The 25,759-nt window shown below is 42.3% G+C and overlaps 4 protein-coding genes across 8 annotated transcripts in view; 2 read left to right on the plus strand and 2 right to left on the minus strand.

The window, feature by feature from the left end:
* Positions 1-25,759, plus strand: part of LOC135164605 (uncharacterized) — a 237,114-nt gene that overhangs the window by 56,099 nt on the left and 155,256 nt on the right. The gene's annotated exons all lie outside the window — the stretch shown is intronic.
* On the minus strand, positions 624-8,519 carry LOC135164600 (uncharacterized). 3 transcript variants are annotated; one of them, XM_064125092.1, is made up of 5 exons: positions 8,342-8,519; positions 8,122-8,256; positions 5,537-6,969; positions 2,191-5,460; positions 624-2,043 (listed from the first exon to the last, which is right to left on the minus strand). In XM_064125092.1, the coding sequence occupies exons 1-4, from the start codon at positions 8,475-8,477 to the stop codon at positions 2,191-2,193; spliced, it is 4,974 nt and encodes a 1,657-aa protein (XP_063981162.1). In that variant the 5' UTR covers positions 8,478-8,519; the 3' UTR covers positions 624-2,043. The 3 variants fall into 3 exon arrangements, with proteins under 3 accessions (XP_063981162.1, XP_063981163.1, XP_063981161.1); XM_064125093.1 differs by having other exon boundaries at positions 624-5,460; positions 5,555-6,969; XM_064125091.1 differs by having other exon boundaries at positions 624-5,460.
* Positions 9,029-16,803, plus strand: LOC135164604 (uncharacterized). 3 transcript variants are annotated; one of them, XR_010299336.1, is made up of 5 exons: positions 9,029-10,919; positions 11,097-13,840; positions 14,830-15,160; positions 15,445-15,628; positions 15,917-16,761. XR_010299336.1 is itself a non-coding variant. In XM_064125104.1 (4 exons), the coding sequence occupies exons 2-4, from the start codon at positions 15,047-15,049 to the stop codon at positions 15,931-15,933; spliced, it is 315 nt and encodes a 104-aa protein (XP_063981174.1). In that variant the 5' UTR covers positions 13,176-13,840; positions 14,830-15,046; the 3' UTR covers positions 15,934-16,569. The 3 variants fall into 3 exon arrangements, 2 of the variants coding, with proteins under 2 accessions (XP_063981174.1, XP_063981175.1); XM_064125104.1 differs by lacking the exon at positions 9,029-10,919 and having other exon boundaries at positions 13,176-13,840; positions 15,917-16,569; XM_064125105.1 differs by lacking the exons at positions 9,029-10,919; positions 11,097-13,840 and adding an exon at positions 13,848-14,386 and having other exon boundaries at positions 15,917-16,803.
* LOC135164491 (uncharacterized) lies at positions 18,524-19,171 on the minus strand. Its single transcript, XM_064124888.1, has 2 exons — positions 19,149-19,171; positions 18,524-19,055 (listed from the first exon to the last, which is right to left on the minus strand). The coding sequence occupies exons 1-2, from the start codon at positions 19,169-19,171 to the stop codon at positions 18,524-18,526; spliced, it is 555 nt and encodes a 184-aa protein (XP_063980958.1).

A 25,759-nucleotide genomic window follows, 5' to 3' on the forward strand; every position in this document is an offset into this window, starting at 1 on the left:
ATGCTGAATTGGTGAATTAAAAAATATGATGCAAAATCATTAAATTTCAGGCGACCATAGAGCGTTTTCTAGTTGTCAAAGGTCATCTCCTGCAGGTCCTTTTTTAGACTATCGTTGCGCACAAAATCACAATCGTCAAATGCATCTATGCCATTCTCATTATGGAAATGATCTTCAACAGCGATACTAACGTAGTATATTCCCCTCCTTCTGCTAATCATGATCTAGTAGTTACTATGAAGATATTGACCATGTTACGGTGGCTTTGAGGACCAGGAAATACATGCAATGATTAGTATGAGGACGCCTTCTTTCTGTCTATTATGAGGACAGATTACAAACTTTTGAAAGTTTTTCGATATCATTTAATTATTCTATAATTATGATTTTTATAGATAATAATCAGCAGTTTTCATTGATTTCCTTGATCTTTATTTATGAACAATCATTATATGTAAAGCATGGGACAAATAATAATAATGCCAACTATGAGGACACCAGAGCGAAACAGTTGGACGGGTACTATGGGGACGTATAAATCACGATTCGAGTACTATGAGGACATCTATTTAATTATGAGTATGGAGACTTCCAATTTGTATCGATTGACTGATTCGAAGACAGTTAAAAACATTCTCTGCGATAAAGTATTACATCGCACTAAAGGTACGACAGACATATATGAATAACGATGAGAGGTAATACGAGAAATTTGAATGTGCATACATCACTTTTTTTGTTATCAGGGAATCATAGTCGTTAACTTTTTGATAAGAGAGTTATTATTATCGATTTTCTCATGGTATATTTAACTACGGGACCATACCACTTTCACACGGAGTGCGTACGATTCAATATATTTAATTTGGCACAGGTACTGCTCGGATGAATGCTGAATTGGTGAATTAAAAAATATGATGCAAAATCATTATATTTTAGGCGACCATAGAGCGTTTTCTAGTTGTCAAAGGTCATCTCCTGCAGGTCCTTTTTTAGACTATCGTTGAGCACAAAATCACAATCGTCAAATGCAGATATTTAATGCATCATCAAAAGAATCCAATGCAAATGCATCTATGCCATTCTCATTTTCGAAATGATCTTCAACAGCGATACTAACGTAGTATATTCCCCTCCTTCTGCTAATCATGATCTAGTAGTTACTATGAAGATATTGAGCATGTTACGGTGGCTTTGAGGACCAGGAAATACATGCAATGATTAGTATGAGGACGCCTTCTTTATGTCTATTATGAGGACAGATTACAAACTTTTGAAAGTTTTTCGATATCATTTAATTATTCTATAATTATGATTTTTATAGAGTAAAATTGGAAACTTGAAAAAAATTTATTTCATAATTTGATTATCATTTTAACATGCATTACTTGAATTTTTGCAATTAATTTCATGACCATGGCCTTCGGGTGTTACATATTGCGTATCGATCAAACAAGATATAAAATGAAAAATACTGTGATTTGCGTGAAATTTCTATTTATTTTATCTGGTGAATACGAACATAATTTTCGTACAAATATGAAATGAAGGAGTATTTTCTTACTTAATGAACGAATGTCAACATAAACATATATTAAGCGTAGTAAAAAATGAAAACTAAAAGCATAAAAGTTGTCCTCGGGCTCACCATATACGAATTATAATCAGTGGTTATCACGAAGCCAATTATCACATTGAGGTGAGATCATATGAGAATAACTAGACTATTATATACTTCTGAGTTGTATATAGCTGCATACCTGACTGAAATAGTTTAAAGGGTACTATGAGGAAAATTAATGTATTCTGGTGGGTTCGGGGACTCGACGATCCATGGTCTGGAGGATATGGGGATACTGGTTATATGTTTGTTTTGAGGACATTCTTTAAAGAATGAGATTGAAGCTTTTCGCTAATGAGTAGTTATGATTTCCGTATTTTTCTCGCTGATATCTTCTAGTTTTTGCAATCACTTTCATGACCCTGGGCTCGGTACCATTTCGAGTCAACCATGGATGATATAAAATGAAGAAAATAGTTTACCTGGAAATTTTCTTCATTTTTTGTTATGGGAGTCAGAATAAATTTTTGTACGCATAGGAATATAGAATAAAACAAGATATCTTGTCAAAAAATGAGCAATAAGATCGAGAACTATTTTCAAAAAGGAAAAATTACTACTGAACATACTTAAGTCTTAGAGATTTTCTTCTTTTGGGTATGCAGCCATGTCCTGAGTTGTGGGACGGTTCGTCCTCTCATACAAATATTCGAATCAATAAACTGCTGCATATCTTTCCCGGATGGAACTTTTCCAGCTTCTAATTGGTTTGCGAAGGCTGACAAAACAGTGTTCTTTTCCTCACTAGACCATTGATGTTTTGCTCTCGAAGTACGTGTGTTCACCTCATATGAATTCCCATCTGTTCTGCCCCCGAAAGAATTCGATTCATCGGCGTAATCCCCTTCTGTGTGATCACTCCTTCGATTATATGTTCTACGTGGGATACTGTGCTCATTTTCAACTTCGTCATCTGACTCATTATCCGAGATATCTAGACCTTGTGCTGCATTCAATATTTTCGAGATTTTGACGATGTCGGTTTCTAGAACAGGTTGCCTATAAATATCCTTATGGATCTTTTCAGCATGGCCCATGAAATTTGCCAAATCTGCCACCTGACCGTCTGTCAAGTTCAAGTTAATGCATCTTGTTGCGATATGTTTCCTCAATGTCGTTCCACGCAGTGTCTCGGGCATTTGGGCTCCACATTTCACAGAATACTCACGCATTAAATCACATGCCTGAAGATGACGATGGCGATCTTTATCGGTCGAAGGCAATCCAAATAAATATGAATTGCTCTCTGGAACTCTTGCATCCTTTCTGTGGGCAATCAAGAGGTTCAAGCAGTCCAACATATCAGAATCAAGTAACACCGGAACGCCTCGATTGAGTTTACCCCGGATCTCAAACCTCACGTACTTCCTGGCCAACTTTTTCCCTTCCTCACTTAGACCATTGTATGTTCCTCTGTCTTTAGCATAATCGAGACCACGATAACTTTTGAAGTCCTCAAGATACAATCGCTCGACTTCTCCCGATCGACGACGATTGAAAATTTGGAGCGACAGCAGCGTCATTTTCGAAAGGTCTTCCCAGCTAGTGTACGAAAATTTCTTCGAAAGTTGCTCGAAATGCGCTTTGCGCTCTGTTGTTACATAAGCAAACAGCTTCTTGATATCATCCGTAGTCGGGAGTATCACTTCTTTTCTGCGATTGTTTTGCGTTTGTGTTTCGGTTACTGCACGGTTAATGCTCGTACCGTAATCCTCCTCAAGCAATTTCAAAAAATCTTCAAGTCGTTTTTGCTCGTCCACCCGCTCTTTTTTTATACATTCAGAGCGTAGAATCTCACCGACCTTCTTTAAAAGTGTGCCATATCCTGCAGCAACTGCTGGAGCGTCGAAGATTTTCTTCTCAGGGTCAAATTTTGCTACCACTCGAACAGCGTCCACAGCTGCATCATAAAATCTTGGTTGATAAACGTCACTGAAATTTTCAATACGGTTCTCAATCTTTCGTATTGCAATGAGAAATCGACCCAAAAGACGCAATTTAGCTCGAATCATCTGGAAAAGATGCTGATGAGTTCCATGCTTCTCGCACATTTTATTCGCATACAAGGTAACCAGTTCATCGTATCGTATACTCTTAACGACCTCATCTTCTCTCAAATATGGAAAAATTTTGTTTCGAACATCGACGCTCGCTCGGGAGTGCACTCGAGCAGCAATTTTCTTTCCCTTTACCAATACAATCCGCTGATTCTTCCCATCATGTTTAGCACACTCACGAAAATGATGTCGTACAACAGATTTTGAGTACTGACCCTTGCAGTTAGCACAAACGGTGAAATCTTCTGCCGTCTTTCTCATCTTTGGGGTTGGTCGTCTACAAACGATCAAGGAGCCATCGTTGAAGCGTCTGTCAGAATTAAATACGAAATCACCATTTTTTCTGATAACAGAGATAATTTCCTGTCGTTCTCGTGTTCCTGGTGGTAAGACCATAAATTTTTTCACATCCTCCTGATCTGCATGAACCAAAGTCAAGTGTCTTGCCAATTTCGTTTGAAATTTAGGGCAGTAGAGACAAAAATGTTTTTTTGTCCCAGACGATGACACATCTACGTGCAAGTCTCTATCATCTGGAGCAGAGATAGGTGGATTCCCTTGATGTGTTATATTGAGTGGCTCAGGAGGGTGGGATTCTTTTTCTAGTTCTTCCTCTGTCGTGTATTCATCTGAATCTGGTTCTTGATTGTTGTCTTCTTCTGGATTGTAATTATCGGAACTATCGCCATCTTCAGAAATTTCTTCATCGCCATCTTCGGTAATTTCTTCATCTCGAGAATGTATTGTTTCAGTGGCTTCATCTCTTGAATCGCACATGGTGGAATGGAATCGGGGCCTACCAAACACTCCAGGATTGTCGTCATTTTGACCATTATTAACACTTTCATCAGGTATTTCACGATGATGAGCCCTGGAACATTCTTCGCGACGATTACCCTGTACACATTGCTCTGTTTTTCTGAATATGTAATACGGACGCTCAACAACCTCAATCTGGGTGAGCTTTGGCACACCTTTTGTTTTCACTGATTTTTTCAGCGAACCGCAAGGTGTTTTATTACTGTTGTGATATTTCGGAATATTTCCATCGACCCTCATACTGTCAACTTCGACGTTGTTCCTTGATTGTTCAGTTACTACTCCTCCACAATCTTCCACTTCACTAGGAGCTGACTGAGGCCCATAATCATGGAGTAAATCTTCAAGAAACGATTCCGTGACAGTTACATTCTGTGCCACAAATTTCTTACTGAGTAGCTCATCAAAAGTGCTGTTTCTTGCAGGTATTGTCGAGGTTTTTTCGTTGAAATTATGGTCAAGTGGCTCATAAACATCTTTTTCCTTCTTTACCGATAGATTTTCTGCTATGAATGGGACTCGCAGATTTTTCAGCAACTCAGTATCGTTTTCATCGCAGTCTGAGTCTGGAATGATCGTCGTATCTTCATTCTCTTCAATGAATTTTTCATCGTGGTTTCCCACTTGAGACGGAAAATCAGTTGGACTGGTTCCCCCTCGCAAACTGGTACAATCGTTCGCATCAACTGGCTTACAGACATCTTCTTTTTCCTTTCCCGGTATATTTCCTACTCTGGATGGATCTCGTAAATTTTCCAGTAATTTCGTCTTGTTTTCATCTAGGTCCAATTCTGCAACGATTGTCGTCTCTTCATTCTTCTCGATTAATTTATCATCATGATTCCCCACTTGATATGAAAAATCACTCAGACTCATTCTAACTGGTTGACTGGTGCGATCGTTCGTATCATCGACGGAATGCTCTGTAGTCGCTTCCAATTTTATCTTAGAATTAATTTTTACCTGGGAAATAGAAAAACCAGTCATTTTCAAAATTCTGTTTAAAAAGTTCTGACAATGAGTGACAGATGCTACTTACATTTTTCTCTACACTTACATCTGACTCGAGAGTGCTATTGGGCTCATGGCTAGTACTGTGATTAGAAATAATTTCTGGAAGACCTGCGCCAGCTTGAAAATTATCGGGGTTCAATTCCACTGCATCAGAGCGAGCCGCATCATTCAATTCAACAGTGAATGTCTCGCTGAGGATATGCTGACTTTTGTCTACTGACTCCGCCAGCTCCAAATCAGTGCAGCGTCCATAGGAAGAATCCTGAAGTACAACATCCGCAGAAGTTTCTTTCTCAACAGGTGAAGTTCGCTCTTCCAGAGCAGTGTCATCAATCGGATTTTTAGAGGAACTGTTGGGTAGAATTGTGACAGGAGATACGTTATCTGAGGCTGAAACTTGTACTTTAGTAATTTGAAGTTTTTCATCACACTCTGATCTTCCTAATTCACTACCCTCAGCAGTTACATCAAGAGGTAATTGAATGACAGTTGATGCACCACAATACTGTCCATTAAAATCCAATCGTTTTCTGCAGCTTTTCTGATTCTCGTTCGTCATAAATGGCATTGTGCTAGTACCTGACGACTGTTGTACTGGCTTGGAATGATTGTTAAAGCCAACAGAATGACTTTCGGATAAGACAGCAGTAGAAAGTGTTTCTTGAATGCCTGAAATTTGCTTTTTTTGCTCCAAGTTTTCAGTCTGGTCTCCACAGAAAATTTTGAGTGGAACTGCAATAGGAGATGTTTGCTCAGGATGTGAAGAGCCTGCTTGTGACATTGTCAATTTCTCTTCATTCCTCGTCTCCTGGTTTGATGGATCAAATGCTGGTCCAGAAAAATTTAAACGTCTCCTACAGTTCTTGGAATTCAATTGTTTGATTTCTGAACACAAATCCACTGCGCATGTATTATCCAATATTTCGTCTTCCAGCCGTGGTGGTATTTCCTCAATACTGCATTGAGACTGTGACACTCGTGAATTCAATTTTACACTACAACCCATCAAGTTGTATGGGGCTTCTTCTTTGTGATGTACAGAATTAAATCCCTGATCATCTTTGGTACGTTTAGCGTTCATATCGAATTCTCCACTTTTTGGTGATTTTTTTCTTTTTCGGGCGATCTTCGGCTTTGACTTGTTACTCCAATCCATCAGGTTGTGTGGGACTCCTTCTTCGGAAGTCACAATACTGGATCGATGATCGTCTTTGAGACGCTTGGTGTTCATCTTGAGTTCTCTACTTGTTGGTGAATTTTTTCTTTTTTGACTCTTCGGCTTCGATGCATTATCATTCTGCTCGTTGTTCGATCGAATCTTTGTCAGTTTCAGAAAATGTGATGATTTAGCGAAAAAATCATCTACTCCTTCAAAAACACTCGAGAGAAATGCTTGAGTGCATACACTCTCGTAGTTTTCAGACAAAATCGTTTTATCCACAAATAAGACAGTGTCATCTGAAAATAAGAAACATCTAATGATGATCGAGGTGGTGTGCATGAAAAAATTATCAAAGATCAAATTATCTACTGCTCAAAGGGATGGGATGATTAGAATCTCGTTAATCAGACAAGTCAAATTAGATAACAAGTTGAATTTCAGACTCATTATAAAATCCACGGTAGATTGAGCAGTAATTTATCACTTTTGAAAGAGGGAGAACCGAGCGATTTACCGCGTAAGAATGTAGCACAGACTTGTAGGCAGTTTTCACGTTCAATTCACATTTTTGATAAACTATCGATTTTTGAAAACGTTATTGATAATGCAAAACAATGATTAAATAAGTATGAAATTGTGTAATTCATCGAATTAATTGAAAATTAGTTCGGGGTCAGTGTCCGGGATTAGTCCAAGTCGTCATAATCCGCATTAACCTAATTATATATATTTTGAGATCCGACCCGGAAACCTACGATTTGTATAAAAAACTTTGAGGACATTCCCTGAAACAGCCACATGTCTCCGAACTATACATTATTTCATCTGAATTGTCCTCAAACGCTACTTTATATGTATATATTTTTGACAAATGATTGAGATAATTACCGAGAACCGACTCGATGTCATTATTACCTAACGAGTATCCTTGCATTCTGAATACAGTTTTTGGATTTTCGAAAACATTATCAATAACGGAAAAGAATGATTGAATGGTAATGCAACTTTGTAAGTCATCGAATTATGAAAAAATCCCTGTCCCTAAAACAGCCCCATGTCCCCAAATAATACATTATTTTATCAGAATTGTCCTCAAACGATGCTTTCCATCAATATATATATACGAGTATGATTCTCGAAAACATTCTTAATAGCGCATGAGATTGATTGAATAGTGATGAAATTGTAGCTCATTGAATTATGATAATTCGCATGAATGATTACTTTTTTCGGGTCATTACAGGTAGTTGTAATGCAGAACTCTGAGAAAAACGAGAAAATTGCTTGGAAACATGGAATCGCTCTTCAATAATACATTACAGGCTAGATGGGATATTTCATTCTCAATAAGTTATCGGCTGGCTCTCCTTCGATCGAAAATTGTTTACAATTTCTGCCATCATTACAGGGCTTGACTTTCTCTGAAATTTTCTGAAATTGGAACGTACCTTTAGTGTTCGTGATTTCTTTACAAGCTTTCACGTATGTGTTTTCCATTAGATTTACGCACTTCCAGATTTCCTTCACTTTCTGAATTTTTCCCTCGAAATTCAATTTAAGGTTCTCCAAAACTGTGTCATCATCTGTAATACATCATCAGATTTGCGAAATTTTAGATAAATTGAAGGAGCTATGAAATCAAATTCAAAATGTTTCAAAAGTACTTACTGGAAATTGCTAGCACACGAGCCGCGTACTTTTTTTTATCTCGATATTTCACCGAACATGTCTTCCCCTTCAAGGAGATATCGTTAATTTTGGTAATGTAAAATATATTATCCGTAAATAGCACTAATCCCGACATTGTAATCTCATTAATTCACTTTTGAATTGCCTGAAATTCAGTGGATATGGACGAGTTGCTGTCTGCAATTGCGAGGTTATGTTTTTTGCCGTTGGATGGGGATTCCCGGAAATACCTCGAATTAAAATTCCCGGAAATATCGTTGGATTGGGATTTTGGGGGATAAATGAAGAGTAAAAAGGAACTTGATGGTAGTTGTTATATGTACTAGAGGATTATGGCAATGATAATGTTGCACTTGGCTGCAGCCAAGGTTTTTAAAATGAAGTTCTCGAATAAAATGTGAACGAAGAATAATGTCCTCAAAGTGTACGCATTTTCGAAAATTATTCTGAGGACAGTGTCCCCATTTGTTATAGTATGTCGTCGAAGTCCTCAAAATCCACATTCATTTGATTATGTCTATTTTGAGGTCAGTCCCTGAAATCTACGATTCATGTAAAAAATTCTCAGGACTGTCCCTAAAACAGCCACATGTCCTCAAACAATACCTTATTCGATCAGAATTGTCCTCAAAAAATACTTTGCATGTATATATATACATATATATATATATATATATATATGGATGCTACTAGCTATATATATATAGCTAGGTATATATCCATATCCAGTGAGTAGACTGGGAAGTAATTCAGTATCATTTGGCTATCCAAAGCACCATCGCAGGGGATAGTCAAACTTCAAAACGTCACACCACCGATACACTATGGGTTTTAAATGGACCGAAATTATGTAGTTTTGGTATGATGGGTTTAACCGCGGATTAATGTCAACCCAAAATTTTACGAGACACTTTTTCGCGTATGGATCGTCTGCTGGAAAATTGAGACTGAGGTGATGAGTGGGGCAGCCAGTTTCGTTTGGGACCCGAGGTCAACCGAATTTGGCCGACGAGGCTGACCGCCCTCCGTCTCCGGATTTACATCCTAACCAAATGATTTAAATCATAAATGTTTTTTTGCCTGATAAATTACCCTCAATTTCCTCTCTGCATGGAGATTTCTATTTTTTTTTTACTTCTATTCACGCCCGTGTTTTGTTTCGCATCCGTCGATTTCTGCGATTTCTCGTGCCTTTTAAAAAACTGAAAACAATACAGGGAGATGATTTTAACGGCACGAAAAAGTCGCTCGATCGATTTCAGTTGTCGATTGACATTGATGAGGACACGACGAATTATTACGAGCTCTTTACTTTATCATTATCGTTTTGTTGCAGTGGTTGAACAATTAATATGTATCAGTAAAGGTTTGACAATGCCGTCATGTAATAGGTGTGTGTACAGTGGGTGTAATAATTCTTCAAGTGACAAGGATGTGATGTTCCATCGGGTGCGATAAGTAATGAAAACCATTTCAATCACCATTCTTCAAGAAAAATCGTGCATGGAGTCATAATTTGTTGGAATCAGTCGGGAGGGTTTCGCGGTGAATTTCGTGGTGGGTTTCGAGGTGACTTTTGTGGAGGGTTTCGCGATGAATTTCGCGGTAAATTTCGCGATGGGTTTGGCGGTGAATTTTGTGGTGGGTTTTGCGGAGAGTTTCGTACTGGATTTCGTGAAAGGTTTTGCGGAAGATTTAAAAAAAAAAACTAATGGAAAAACTATAAATTATTTTTTTAAAGTTGCGAAGACATTTTTCATTTGGCTTTTGACAGAAAATATGGATTTTAAGCCCCACATTCTTATATAATATTATGGATGTCGGTGTAATTATTTTCTCATTTCGGAAGGGTGGATCGACCGGATGGGGAATGAGCAACTTCGCGGTTTATCTCTGACCCAATTACGTGACCGTCGCATTTGTTCGGATTATTTCCAGGACTCGGACTACATCACTGTAGGGGTGGCTGGTAAGAGACGATTAAAAAACGGCGCAACACCTATTGCGTTAATTAACAGACTAAAAATCACAATCCGAGCTCTATCCAACGTTCCTCTCAATGAGCGTAATCAGGATGACCTCGTGACGAGGCTACATAACCTCTAAGGCAGTGCCTCGCAAACTGTGTGCCGCGGCACACTGGTGTGCCGCGGGAGACTGTCAACCGTGCCGCAAAAGATTTTCTAAGTTGCACTAGATATTCTGAGATTAATCTAAAAACCGATTTCTGATAACTAGAAAATTACCCAAAAAGTAGTCAATTAATTTTAACTAAATTAGCCACAACGCAGGTACTCGTATTTGCCCTCCCAAACTTTGTCGAAACAACAAGATGCACAAGCGAGGGTGAATTGCTTAGAGAGGCACTGGCGTGGATTTTCCCCCACTCAACGTACCACTTGACAACGCTTCATTTTGCTCCGTGGCGTGACTTTTCAATTCCCCTCAAAATTTCTCATTGTGTTTTTCGTTTTACGAATATTGTTGCGTTTGCTAAATTGTGTTCTGATTTTTTATTTTTACCACGTGTTTGTGTTTGATTTTCTTTATTATCAAGGTGAGTGCAAATAATTAAATAGTGACCATGTTTATTAACTATATTTATTCTTAATATAATTAATAAACTAGTTACATACTTCTTAAACAGGCGTTGATACTTTTAAAATTTTTTTTCTTACAATATTGAATATAAGAAGGTATTCATTTCAGTTACTTACTTGTTACTTAATTACAGACCCAATATGGACAAATACGTTATCAAAACAAAGAGTTCTGAAAGTCCGGACTCTGACAAAACTACAAAAAACGCAAAGGTCACATCTTCAACAGTTTCAGCAAAGCGGAAATACAATGATGAATACATAGAGTTTGCTTTCATTCCGTCCAAAGAAGATAATTCTTTGCCCGTTTGCATGTTGTGTTCTACAACTCTTTCCAATGAAGCGATGGTTCCGAGTAAACTTAGACGACATTTTGAAAAAAAACATCCATTGTACATAAACAAGGAGAAATCTTATTTCGAGAACCTTCGTTCACAATTATACAACCAAGCCAAACGATTCAAAAATTTATGTACGGTACCAGAAAAAGCTCAAATCGCAAGCTATGAAATTGCCCAACTATTAGCAAAAAAGAAAAAGCCTCATGCTGATGCTGAAAATATCATTTTGCCTTCGTTGGAGATAGCTGTTAAAGCCATGATTGGAACACAAGCTGTTGAACGTGTAAAAGTAATACCGTTATCAGGTGATACAATTGCGCGTAGAATTCAAAGTATGTCCGATGATATTGAACTACAACTCAAAGAGCATTTTGCGAATAATCAAGACAAAATGTCGAATTTATGGGCTCTTCAAGTCGACGAATCTACCGATATTAGTAATAAAGCTCAACTATTAGCATTCCTCCGTATTATTAAAGACGGATCGATTCAAAATCAGTTTTTCTTTTGTTCGGAGCTGAAGCAAACTACCACAGGACAGGACGTTTTCGAACTGGTAAATACAAATATTGAATCAAGAGGAATTAAATGGGAAAACTGTATCAGTGTCTGTACCGATGGCGCACCTTCAATGCAAGGCCGCAAAAAAGGATTCGTCGCTCATGTGTTGAAAATTAATCCGAATGTGAAAATTGTGCATTGTATGATTCATCGAGAGGTTTGGTAACCAAATCCCTTCCAGAAAAACTTTGCCAAACATTGAAGGAAGTCATTAAGATCGTCAACTATATTAAGTCAAACGCACTCCGAACAAGAATTTTTGCATCATTATGTGAAGCAATGGATTCCGATCATAAAGGTTTGTTGTATCATACTGAAGTGAGGTGGCTCTCGAAAGGAAAAGTTCTCGAACGAGTGATACTTTTGCGAGCAGAAATTGTTTCATTTTTCGAGACAGACAATACTGATAAAGTCGATTTTCTGCATGACGATATTGGTGGCTTGAAGTTTCGTTCCTGAATGACATTTTTGAAAAATTGAATAAACTGAATATGAGCATCCAAGGAGCCAAGGAAAACATCATTAGCATTACCGGAAAACTCAAGGCTTTTGAAGAAAAACTGAAACTGTGGTTGCAAAAATCTAAAAATTTGCAATTTGACTTTCTTCCAACTGTCAATACATCAACAATTAAACATAAAATATCAAAAGAAATTCAAACTACATTTGAAAATCTGTCCTCTTCATTCGTCAAATATTTTCCATCTCTGAATTCGAAAAAAGACGAATGGGTGGTCAACCCCTTTGTAGGTTGCACGGACAGCTCATTCTCAATAAAAGAAGAAGAGGATTTTATCGACCTGAAAAATGATTTGGTGCACAAAGCTTCTTTCGCAGAACTCGAGTTATCAACGTTTTGGATCTCTCTTCAAAATCAATATCCAGAATTGAGCATGAAAGCTCTTCGAAGTTTGTTACCATTTGGCTCCTCTTATCTCTGCGAAATTGCATTTTCTTCATTGACTGAAATTAAATCTAAAAAACGTGAGCGACTTCAGATGATTGATGGAGAGATGCGAGTGTGTTTGACTAACTTCGAACCACGAATAATGCAAATTTGTTCCCAGAAACAAGCCCATCCATCACATTAAGCTTAAAATAAAAATATTTTCCTTTCTATTGTACCAAATATTAATTAATGTACCTATTTGTAAAACAAATTTTTTAAATTATTTTTAAATATACGTTTTCTTCCGAAAATTTATTTAGCTTAGTGTGCCGCGGAAAAAAAATCCTCAGTTAGCGTGCCGCAGACTAAAAAAGTTTGCGAGACACTGCTCTAAGGTGATTCTCAACCCCCCCCCCTTCGCCTCCTATATTACCATTACTTTTATCTACCTCGCACTCACCGTTGGAGAACCCCCTTCTGTACAAGTCCTTCCCCTCCCCCTACTCGCCGCGCTCGGACAGCGCGACAACCATCGGAAGAATCACCACTGGAGGATAAGATGACGTAGTGATCCCCCTCCTTCTCGCAGTCCCCTACTCCCGCCGCTTCGTCTTCATCGAAGGAGTGGATACGTAGGTCGTCCCCCCCGCCGCAGTCCGCTTCTCACCGCTCGGATGCGGACAATGGCCGCACACGCATGGTGCGTAGTGTTTATCCCTCTCCCCCTCGGCCACCGAAGATACCCATAACCATCAATCGGCGGATCACAGGGATGCGGGCGTTACGTCACCGGAAAGGGACGAATCTAGGCCGAGGACTCCCGAATACTTCGAGGAGATCCTCAAGTGGCCTGTCGATCGCCACTCGTCGCTAAGCTGTCACCATAATCAGTGCGTCATTTAATAATTAATATTCCAATCGATCGGAAGATAGTGTATAACAAAGTGGCCCAGGATCTCCAGAGTTCCAAGAGAGTCTCTTCTGGACCCGAGTCGACCTTGTTGGACCCCAGGAAAAGGGTGGACATCCCTAAAAACCCAGAGAGGAGAGGAAAACCCCAGAATCTTGGAAAAGTGTCACCAGTCGGGTGAGTACCCCTTTTTTCCCCCTTCACCCAGTGGCATCATTTCCCCCAGCGATATTTCCCAGAACCCCTCCAACGGTGACTATCAAAAGCCGCAGTAGCTGCTTGCGCCATGTGTATGCGCAAAGACGTCAGGGCACAGCTGCGGGTTTATATACATTTAGTTTTCGATGATTTCGCGCATTTTTTTTTATTTCTCTTATTTTTCCGGGAAAAAAACATGGCATATAGATTTTAGGATTCTCTTGCCATTTTTATAATGTAAAAATGCCCAAATCTTCATTTCTCTTTGCATAAAAAGAGATATTATGCAAGACCACGCCCCTTTTCCTGAATTGTTCGAAAAAAAAATCAACCCGGACATTTCGTTATTGTGTTGCCCCCCCTTACGTTCCGTCGTCCGGGCATTTGGGTTGGCATTAGTTCTTGGCTTTGGACCGAAGGAACGCGTGCAATTGGAACGACGTGTTGCAGCCATTATTATCATTATTTTTTCTGATTCTGTGATTTTGTGGTGTGAAATTGTGAGTGGAAAAATTAAAAAAGCAGGTACATTAATATATAATAATTATTTATTAATTTTTCTTCATCTCTTCTTCATTTCCTAGTCCTTCAAATTCAAATACATTTTTCTCCTCTATTATTGTAATAATAATAAATTGCGACAGACACGTGCTCGGCCAGAACCTTTAATTTTCTGAGTTTGTGCAAAAAATACAATAAAAAGAATAAAATGCTTGAATAAAGTAAAAATAATCGTGAAGAAAATAACCTAGAACTAGAATATCAAACAAACGTGGGGAAAAACCTGAAAATAAAAATAAATAATAGAAAAATAATAGACTCAGCCTAAGGAGTCAACTAAACCTGAAAAATAATGAAAAAAATTAAGCTAAAAGTTAGGAAATTCTAGAAAAAAAGAATTGTCAAAAAATGAAGGAAAAGAACGTCGGGGGACGAATTCAGCTAATTTTTTTTTCAAATCCAACTAGGCTGAACGATGTCAACGAGGTCGAAACTGTTGTTGGAGTTAGAAAGACGGAAGAGGCAAAACAAGGCAAACAGGAAGACAGTTAGAGGAAGAAATAAGCGGGGGCAGTCGAGGAAGGCAGAATGCTGAGAAGATGGAGTCAAACAGGGTTGCTGCAATGAGGGCTGAGCTGCAATTGTTGAGGGAGCAATTGAAAGGACAACAGTCAGGACAGCCAGATGAAGAAAAGGAGCCAGATGGCGAAAGCGACGAAGAGGGGAGGAACAGCAGCAGGGAGAGCGAGGAGGTCAAAAAAAAAGGGGAGGAAAGCGTCAAGCCGAACGGGACGCAATGTTAGTATTTTTCCCCATATTTTTTAAGATTTTTCATATTTCCTATATGTAGTGGAGCGTGGGGCAGAATCTCGCAGTAAGCAAATCTGGTAATCTAAGGGAGATAGGACATTTTTCATGAGGTCCTTTTTTGTAGAGAATTTTACAAGCTACAAAAAAGGTTCCCATAAAAAATGTCCTATTTCCCTTAAATTACGAGATCTACCTACTGTGAAATTCTGTCGTGTGTTCCATGTTGCCCCACGCTTTCCTAACAAATAATGGTAATGATTTCAATGTTTCAGCTACTGGAAGACGGAATTCAAAAAACTCCAACGGACCATGGAGGAATCCATCACTGCAGGAAACCTAAGAGGGGGAGGAGCAATTCATCGAGGAGGGAGACATGTCTCAATGAGGCACCTCATAGGCAGAGGACAAGTACCAAGTGGCAGTGGAGGAAGAGGGCAATTCCACTCACAAGGATGGGTAAGGAGAGGGCAATTTTACGAAGGTGGCAGGGGCGGGGGAGCGAGAGGACGCGATGGGAGAGGTCCTGAAAGAGGGATGGGATATGGCCCGAGAGGGGGGAGAAAATTGACCTTCATCAATTACATTAGTTATTGATAAAAAAAAAGATGGAGCCAAAAGGACAAAAAAAAAGACTGGTAGTAATAGATTTCTTAAAAATGGTGGTTATATGATATTTTATTGATAATACTGTAATGAAGAATTATGTTAATAAAATAAATATAATATAACTATTTGTTTGTACAGGCATCTGGTTTATGTAAGGGAACTGATTGAGGGGGACTGGCGGTGGCGAGAGGTGAGGGGTGAGGAAATTAAGCCGGATGAAGACACAATGAGTCACACGCGTATCGACTAAATGAGTCCTTTTGTTTATAAAAATATCGTCTGATATCGATTACAATTAATAATGAGCGGTCACTGAGTTTAAACTACAAAACTTATAAGAGAATTCGCGATTTGAGGAAATCGAGATCTGAACACACGTTTGGGGTTCGATGAAAAATAATGAGAACACGATGTGGCACTTGTTGTCGAAACGGAGTCCAAACGGTGAGAGAGTGATTTGAGGAGAGGTCACGGTCAAGAAGGATCTGGATCGTTGACACGTGACCCTTCTGAGTGGTCAAAGGGCGTGTTTGTGGGGTCGATCTCTCCGGAACGTGGCGTCTCAATTAGGCAAAAATGCTAATTGACCCCCTGGCAACAGCAGGTTGTTTTGGCCAGGGGTCGAGCGGTCGAAGGTTTGGCGAGCGCGGGGAAAAGGAAGACTTGGGATTAGCCGGATTTACAACACTATTAAAGAATATATTAAATAAGGATTAAGAAACATCTAATGTAAGAAAAAAAGACTGGTCATTTAATAAATAACGAACATGATTAAAACGAGAGGACTATCAATTTTTTCAACATAACGATAGAAAAAGACTACATAAAACCTGAAAAAAAAGAAGAAATTACATAAACCTGAAAAATCTCATAAACCTGAAAAGAATAAAAATAATAACCCTGAAAAAAAAAGAAATTACATGAACCTGAAAAAATATCGTAAACCTGAAAAGATTAAAAATAATAAACCTGAAAAAAAACCGAAGAAATTACATAAAACCTGAAAAAAATATTGACTTATTGACTTATTATTCCTTAGATGGTCCAAGCCAGAGGTGCAATCAGCCTCACGGCCATTTTACACCCTGCCCTTAGGCAGCCGTCTAGTCGCTGGTATCGAGTATCTGTGCCCTACGAGCAAACTCATAGAGCCCCTTGATTCCGTCCCTGTCGACGCATATATCTGTGCATGCAGACCCAAAAACATCACACCTGACTTCATCGAGCCCGCTGCATCTTGTGCATAGGTGAAGAGGATCCTCCTCCGTCAACCCGCATCTTTTGCATAGGGGGTCAGTCCCCTTGCTTATCCTTGATAAATACAGAGCCAGGGGCCAGTGTCCAGTGATAAGCCCCACTATAGCACGGAGCTTAGCCCAGTTTAGACCCAACAATGTCTCTGCAATCTTCCTAGTGGGTTTTTGTAGGAAGGATTTCGTGTGTCTGGCACCCGTCTCCGAGTCCCACCTCTCCACAATCCTCCTATCCCCACGCTATTTGGCCAGGTCCGTCACAAAGTCGGTATGCACGCCTACGTGCTCCACCTCCCCCTGAAAGGCCCTACTGCTACCGTTCTTTCCTTGCTCATCGGCTTTCTCATTGCCTTTGATGCCAGCGTGGCCCGGAATCGAAGCCACCTCAAGCAGATTGTTTACGGCAATTTCCTCCATCAGCTCAACGCATTCACCTACTAACTTAGAGCAACACTCATACCAGAGTATTGCCCTCAGCGCGCGCCTGCTGTCTGAGTAGATGAAGATTTTTTGCTCTTGTCCCCTCTCTCCACGATCATCCTGGCGAAGGTCCTTAGGGCAGCCAGCTCAGTCTGGCGTACGGTTGCGTGCGAGTCCAGCCCAATGGTCCTCGCTATTGCGGGACCCTCTGACCAGACCCCCGCTCCTGCCCGTCCGCTCACCCGTGATCCGTCCGTATATCAGACTAGTCCACGGGGCGGCCTCCAGTCCGCGTCCTCTCCTGACGGGGTTTCCCCCCATCCACGGTTGACAGAGAACTTTCTGCGAAAGTGCCATCTGGGCCTGCAGGCGTCAGCACCGCGCGACAGTAGCCCTTCCAGCTCTCCGTCTGCGCGGAGGACACTAGCGTGCCCATTCCTGGCTCCCTTCCATGTTCCCTGCAGCCGCAATCTTGCGGCCGCTTTTGTCGCCTCCTCCCTTATAATCAGGTGTGGCGGTTGCATGAAGAGCAGGGCCTCCAATGCTGAGCTCGGGGTCGTTCGAAGGGCCCCTGCTATGCCCAGCATCGCAAGCCTGCCCACTCTGTCCACCGCTTTCCTGTGGCAGGCCTTATTCAAGGCTCTCCACCACACTGCGGGTGCGTATGCTAGCTGTGGGGTTATAATGGCCGTGTAGATCCACTTGACCATCCTCGGCCTTAGACCCCATGTGCTTCTGAACATTCGCCTGCATGCCCAGTATGTCATAGTGACCTTGGTAGTCTGCATGGCGATATGCTTTTTCCAGCTGAGCTTCTTGTCGAGCCAAATACCTGGGTATTTGACTTCCCCAGAGAATTCCAGCTCTGTGTTACAGATGGAGGGAGCTTTAGTGGCACCCCTCCGTCCGCTTGTAAAGTGCACCTTCTCCGTCTTGCCTGGGTTTACCCTTAGGCCCTTCGATGTGCACCAGTGCTGAACATAGTTCAGCGCCTTCTGCATTTTGCTATGTAGCGTGCTCGCGTCCCTGCTAGTTGCCAGCAGCGCCACATCATCTGCATATCCGACTGTCCTTACCCCGAGCTCCTCGAGTCCAGTGAGGAGGCAGTCGACAACGAGGAGCCATACCAGAGGGGCGATAACCCCCCCTGCGGGCAGCCCCTCCCCGCCACAGCCCTTACCGCACTGTCCCCAAAGGTGGAGTGGACAACTCTAGTTCGGAGCATGGCGGCTATCCATTTGATGACCGACTCCTCGATCCCAAAAGATGGCGCAGCTTTCTCCATCGTATCAACGGAGGTGTTGTCGAAGGCCCCTTCGATGTCTATGGAGACACCAAGGGTGTCCTCCCCCCTTTCCTTTGCATTTTCTATTGTGCCTACCAAGTGGTGAAGCGCAGTCTCAGTTGATCTGCCAGATTGGTAAACATGTTGTGAGGAGCATATCTGGTTAGACCTCAGTGCCCTCTCCTTAATGTGCCTGTCGACCAGCCTTTCCAGCGTCTTCCACAAGAAGGAGCTTAGGCTGATTGGTCTGTAGGCTTTCGCATTGCCATAGCTGCATTTACCCGGTTTGGGGATAAAGACAACCTTAACTTCCCGCCACCTGCCGGGCACATAGCCCAATGCTAAGCAGGCCCTAAATGCGGGTATGAGTCTGCGTAGGAGCAATGGGCCCTCTCTTCGCGGACTCTTCTACATTTGAAGGAGTCCACCGCCCATTGCAGCCTATCCAGCGTTACTATTCTTGCGGCTAGCTCTCAGTCGGGGTCGCCGCAGAAGACTCTGCGAAGCCTGGAGATGCTTGAAAGCGCATCCAGTTCCTCACAGTATATTCTCCAGGTGAGCTCCTTTGATTGTTTTATGAGCCTCTTGTACTCCCTCTGCACATTTCTGTACGGAGTCCAGTCTTCGGCTCTCTTTGATTTGTGCGCCCGATTCCCGAGTCTCCTGGACTGATTTCTCAACCTGTCCAGCTCACGAGTCCACCAGGGGACTTTGTTTCCTTGCCTGCATCGTTTAGCCGGACATGCTATTTGGAAGGACTCGGCTAGGGCAACGTGGATTCTCTCCACCTCGTCCTCCAACCTGTCCCTCCTGCAGGGCCTTACGCGTCCTACCCTGAGCCTTTCCTCTAGGTTCCTCTCAAAGGAATCCCAGTCGGTGGCCCTTGGGTTTCTGCGCAGGCGGTCCTACTGTAGTTTGGCACCGCCCTTAATGCTAAATCTGATGCGTCGGTGGTCGGAGAGTGTGTCCTCCCTGTCCACTCTCCAGTCCCTGCATCGCCCCGCCAGCCGGCGGATGCACATGGTTACGTCAATGATACACTGACAGCGAGAGGTGACAAACGTAGGCCTCGAGCCCCTGTTTAGGATCTCCAGGTCCACGTCTGCCATAAATTCCAGGAGAGCAGTGCCCCTGTCATTACATCTTTCATTGCCCCACACCAGGTTCTGCGCATTTGCGTCGCACCCTATGATGAGAGGCAGCTTTTTGGCTCTACAGTGATTCACCAAGTTACGCAGTTCCCTAGTGGGTGGTGGTGTAGGCGAGTCATACGGGAAGTAAGCCGAGCCGAACACAATGTCCTCCGCGTCGTCCTCCCCCCGAAGTCTCAGGACAACCGCCACCAAATCTCTGTGGCAGAAGTTAGCCATTCCCCTGGCTCCGCACGCTCTTTTGACAGCCGTGCAGGCCCTGGGGCCCAGATCGCCCCGGGCATAGAATAGCTCCACCTCGCCACCAGATAAGCCTTTAACCGAGCCTCCGTGTTGCCTCTTGGACTCTTGTATAAGACATATGTCTGTGTGCTCTAGCGCGAGGCTGCGACTCAGCAGGACAGTCGCAGCCTTACAGTGCTGCAAGTTAATCTGGGAGCAGTGGATTAGCAGTGAGAATAAGCCGTCTCCCCTCATCTCGTCTTCTGCTCCTTCTCCCCTCGTCCTTCTGGTCTTTGGTAGGCCTTTAGGAATGGTCGCCTGTAGGCCCCCTTCCCTGCCCCGAGTGAGATGAGCTCGGCAGGGCCCAGTTGAGGGTCCCTTGAGATCCCCTTCCAGTTCCCGCCGTGCCCCCCCCCTCACCAGAGGCGGCCTTCCTCTACGGCCCTTAGTACGTCCGTACAGCGGAGGTCGTACAACAGCGAGAGGGTCCCTCTGTAAGAGGGAGCGTTCCTAGCTCTCCTGCGCTCCACCCTCGCGGCCGCCTTCCCCGGCAGTTACAGGGGCACCCTCCGGACCCTCTGGTCCAGTTGGCGCTCCCTCCCGTCCCCCCTCAACATCAGCAGTCCCTGACCCACTTTGGTCAGTGACCGCTTTTCTAGGGTCCCGTTGTGCCTGGGGCGCCTTTCCTCCCGCCGCTCTTCGCTGGGTCTCGTAAAAACGAGCCCGGCCGAGGCAGTAGAAGGGGGCCATCCCCAGACCCTTCAGGACCTCTAGGGACTTAGGGTGCACACCCAACACTAGGTTGAGCCCTTCATCCCCGCTTCGGCAGTCCCAGACTCTCCACTTACCAGTGGAGAGGGTCCGGTTCTGCAGTCCGAGCCTCTCAAGGGCCACAGCCGCTCCCACGGGTTTTGCCGGGAGAAAGGCCGCAACCCTAATTAGCTTTTGGAGCGCTTCCTTATCCACTAGGATAAGGGAGGCCTCTTCCCAGGGTGGGCACCATAGTCTTCAGCCAGTCTTTCGACTGACTATCCGTGCATGCCACCCACAGCACGCCATCGTAAACCAGTGGACATCAAAGCTCGGAAGCTGACCGTCTAGGTCAGCCCCGAACAGTGCTGTCACCAGCGCCTCCAGGTCCAGATTGGCCTGCTCCCTTGTCAGGAACAGCTCGGAGTGGCCAGTTGGCACTACGGCCACCCTGCCTCCACCCTTCGCCGCCTCTCTGAAGGAAGCAGCCCCCAGTCCTTCCATCGCCCGCACACTCTTCGCGGGCATGGCCACATCCGGGGGAGTGGAACCAGAGGACCTGGGTCTCTTGGGCCCTGTCCCCTGTTCCTCCTTATTCTCAGACGCGGTCATTACCTGCGGGGATTGCAGATCCTGCGAGGCCTCGGCTTTCAGCCTAGCCTGGCGGGCCCTGCGCTTCTCCGCGCCCGTCCTTCCCTTCTTTCTTTTGCCCTGGGTGGGGTCAGCGACAGCGGGTCCACCAATGGTAGGCCCCTCTGAGGCTGGCTCCCCCTCTACCACCATCTGCACTTGTTCCCCTTCCGAGGCCCTAGCGCAGATCATCAACTCCTCTGCCCTACATGCCTCTGCCGTTCCCGCAGGGAGGGCACCGTCATCGGCGTTAAAATTTTTATTAATAGTTGGATCCATGTTATTCCCACGAGTAGCCAAGAAAAGAAATTCCACCCCCGCAGAACCTGGATACGCGAGTAAGGCATGGATACAATGGGGTGCTGCCAAGCTCCCCAAGGGTATCGTTAGAGACACTGTACCCCGGTGCCATTCAGCCCTCGGCACAATTACATCCACCATGGCTTGGGGAGTCTGGTCCGCGACGATGCCTTGGATCTTCCTGACGGGTCTTTACTCCCGTAGGTCGACATTATAGCCGTCGCTAGCCGATATCCGAAGTGTGCCCCAGAAATCCAGATTCAGGTGCTGTTTTCAGCCTCCTATCTCCGGTCCCGAGGTGCCACTCATACTCCGGCCTTCCCCCTATCCGCCACCTGGAGACGCGCTCAGTAGGTGACTCAAACCGTCCCCTTCGTCTCGTTTATAGAGCACGTCCGGGGCTGAGCTGAAAAAAATAGTATGGACCTAAAAAAATTAAAAATAATAAACCTAAAAAAAGTATGAGGAACCTAAGAAGAATAAACATGATAAATCTGAAAAAACATCTACAAAAAAAAATTATCTGCTCTTAAGGAGTTACTGCCGAAATTTTCCTATTGTTCATGTTTTCTGTATATTTCTCGGGAAATATCGCATATAATACCACAAGAGCTCCGAAATTATCGGATATTTCCGCGATAGGTTCGTTGCAAACAAATGAACGTGTACAGTTTTCCAGTTTATAAATCACGAGCGGAAGCCCGAGTGATTTTTCTGGAAAACTTGACAAGCTTATTTGTTTGTAGGGAACCTTGAGGGAAATATCGGATAATTTCGAAGTTCGAGTGGTATTCGGATGATTATTTTTTCCATCCAAATCTTGGCCGATAGAATTGCACCATGAGACATAATTTTTAACGAATTGCCATTTAATCTGTCAGATACAATTGAGGGTTACTTCAACATTTGTTTTTTTTTTATATATAGCAACATGCAAAATTTCCAGTGAAATTTCCAAGAATTTCCGCTGAAATACCGTGTTGGCTATACAAAATAACATCGAATGGTCCAATCCTATTGGCCAAGATTTGGATGGGAAAAATAATCGCTGAAATTCGGGGTAGGCTATACAAAATATCAACAAATGGTGCAATTCTATTGGCTGAAATTTGGATAGGAAAAATAATCGATTTAATTGGCATGAAAAAATATACCGTTTTTAGGTTTTTCTATTTTTCAACGACTGGCCAAGTTTCGTCATCGTAGAAGACATTTCCAACGTTTTCACTAAATTTTTAAAAAACTTTAAAACGTTTTCTTTCTAAACTGCAAAACTTTAGTGAACATGTAGAAAAATTATGACACAATTATGAAACTTTGTGAGTAATTGAACCCAGAAACGGTATATTTTTTCATACCAATTAAATGTACAATTTTCAAAAAATTTCCAACAAACATGACAGATAGGAAAATGTCGGCAGTAATTCCTTAACCGGAACATGTGAAGTATGTACCTAAATTTTTAATAGAAAATCTTGAAAAATTCTGTAAGATTTTCTATTATATAGAACTTCTATCGAATTTTCTATTCCTTTTTGGCCCGTTTGTATTGATATGTTCGATAGCAAATATTGAATAGAAAAAGTCAATAGAATTCCATTTTTTTTATATAATTTTCTCGACGTAAATTTTCCAAGTTTTTCTTAGTCTTGTACTTTCGAATGCAAGTCTTGTTTTATTTTCTTCTCTTTAAAAAGATAGAATGAAAAACTTGGAAAATTGGAGCGGAAAAAATTCTAAAGAAAACAAAATTCTGTAACCTTTTTCTAAATAATTCCTATCAAACATGTCAAAAGAAATGGCAAAAAACTAATAGAAAATTCAACAGAAGTCTTATAGAAAGTCTAAAAATTCCTTTAGAATTCGTCAAGATTTTCTATTGAAAATTTTCATATGTGAATAAAAATAAAGCCGAGGTACTTGGTGAAATCATTCAAAATTCCAGCGCCTAAAACGGGATTGGGGCTGGCGTACTTCTAGCGCGAGATGGGGCCAGGGTTATATCAACTGCTTGGTCGATTTAATCATGCAGCAGTCACAAACAAACATGCAAGTACATTAATACATCTATCTCTGGTAATTATTCAATAACGTAGGTATTTGTTCTTCACGTTTTTCTCTTAATTCTACCGATCGAACCGATCAAGCAATTGAGATGCTTCTGGCGCCATCTCGTGCTCGGGTTAGTCGGGGCAAAAAAGAGGATAGACTGAAGGAGAGAGCTTCGAGAAGTTATCAACTTATTGTTTTAATTAATTATCCCGCACATGCCCAATCGTTTGAAAGTCCTTTGCAGGTCTATGATAGATAAAAATCATTGTTTGATCAATCATCGTTTTTTTAAAATGAATTAAAAAAAAAATGAAATATTTCTACGGAAGTTATCATCTTTTTTTTTTAATTTCACCCTAGAATGTTTAATGACCGATCAAACGATCGAGAATCGTTTGCAGGTGATTGATAGATGATCATCAATCTTGTACAGAACACCAATTATGAAGTATTCAGTAAAAATCATTTTGGAGTAAGTCGTTGCAGAGACCGTCACGATGGGGGGCCTCACATTCTATTCAACAGCTGATTGCTGCTGTCCTTTTTTATGCATAGCAGAATGTTATTCACATCTCTCTTCTCTGTGCTTCTAATTTTCTATTATCAAAAATGCAAATCGTCAGCTGTTGGATGTGATATGACGACCTCCCAACTCCGCCGCCGCTGAGCTCAGTAACTCCAAAATGATTTTTAATCAATAATTCATAATTAGTGTTCTGTAGGGGATTGATGATCATCTATCAATCACCTGCAAACAATTGTCGATCGTTTGAGCGGTCATGGAATATTCAAGGGCTAAACTAAAAAAAAAAGATGATAACTTCCGTAGAAATATTTCATTTTTTGGAAAAATTCATTTAAAAAAAAACGATGATCGAACAAACAATAATTCTTGTCTATCATAGACCTGCAAAGGACTTGCAAATGTTCGGGCATGTGCGGGATAACCAATTAGAATAATAAGTTTATAACTTCCAGGAGCTGTCCTATACAAAGAGGATCGACCATATTAGAGGCTCAGATCTCGGGTTTCGGTGACACCACGCCTCGAATAGTGTGAGCCCAGCAGAGGGATGGCGCCACCGTGAGATTTGACGTTTCAGCGGACGACCTGTGTCGGTAATCCGGCAGTACACGTCCCGCTGCCACTGGCTGCCGCTAAAAAAAATCGCCGTACTTATTGTAATTAAGATTAAGAGATGAAAGGGAGACTGATCGACAAGAAATTAACCTCTCCATCGAATGATCTCCATTCCATCCCTGAATCTTTGAGAGAAAGAAATTGCGACCGCCTCGGAAGTCACGGCGCTGTGACTTTCGGCGGTTCGCGCAGGTTGAAAAAAATCGCACTATTTACTATAATTAAGATTAAGGGATAAAAGGGGGACTGATCGAGGGAGGATTCAATTCTCCATCGATCGACCTCCATTTCCATTTCAATGCCCCGTGACTTCTGACGCGGTTTTCATGTTTTTCACTTGAAGAGTAAGGGACGAAATGGAGGTCGATCGATAGAGAATTCAATTTTCCGTCGATGAGTCCCCGTCTTATCCCTTAACCTTAATTACAGTAAGTACGGCGATTTTTTTTAACCTGCGGGAACCGCCGAATGTCACAGCGCCGTGACTTCCGAGGCAGTCTTAATTTTTTTTTCTCTCAAACATTGAGGGATGAAATAGAGATCCGTCGATGGAGAATTTAATTCCCTGTCGATCAGTCTCCCTTTCATCCCTTAATTTTAATTACAATAAGTACGGCGATTTTTTTTTAATGGCAGGCAGTGGCGGCGGGACGACTACTGCCGGATTACCGACACAGGCCGCCCGCTGAAACGTCAAATCTCACGGTGCCGCCATCCCTCTGCTGGGCTCACACTATTCGAGGCGTGTGGTCACCGAAACCCCAGATCTGAGGCTCT

The sequence above is a fragment of the Diachasmimorpha longicaudata genome, chromosome 7 (assembly GCF_034640455.1).
Source record: "Diachasmimorpha longicaudata isolate KC_UGA_2023 chromosome 7, iyDiaLong2, whole genome shotgun sequence".
Taxonomy (NCBI): domain Eukaryota; kingdom Metazoa; phylum Arthropoda; class Insecta; order Hymenoptera; family Braconidae; genus Diachasmimorpha; species Diachasmimorpha longicaudata.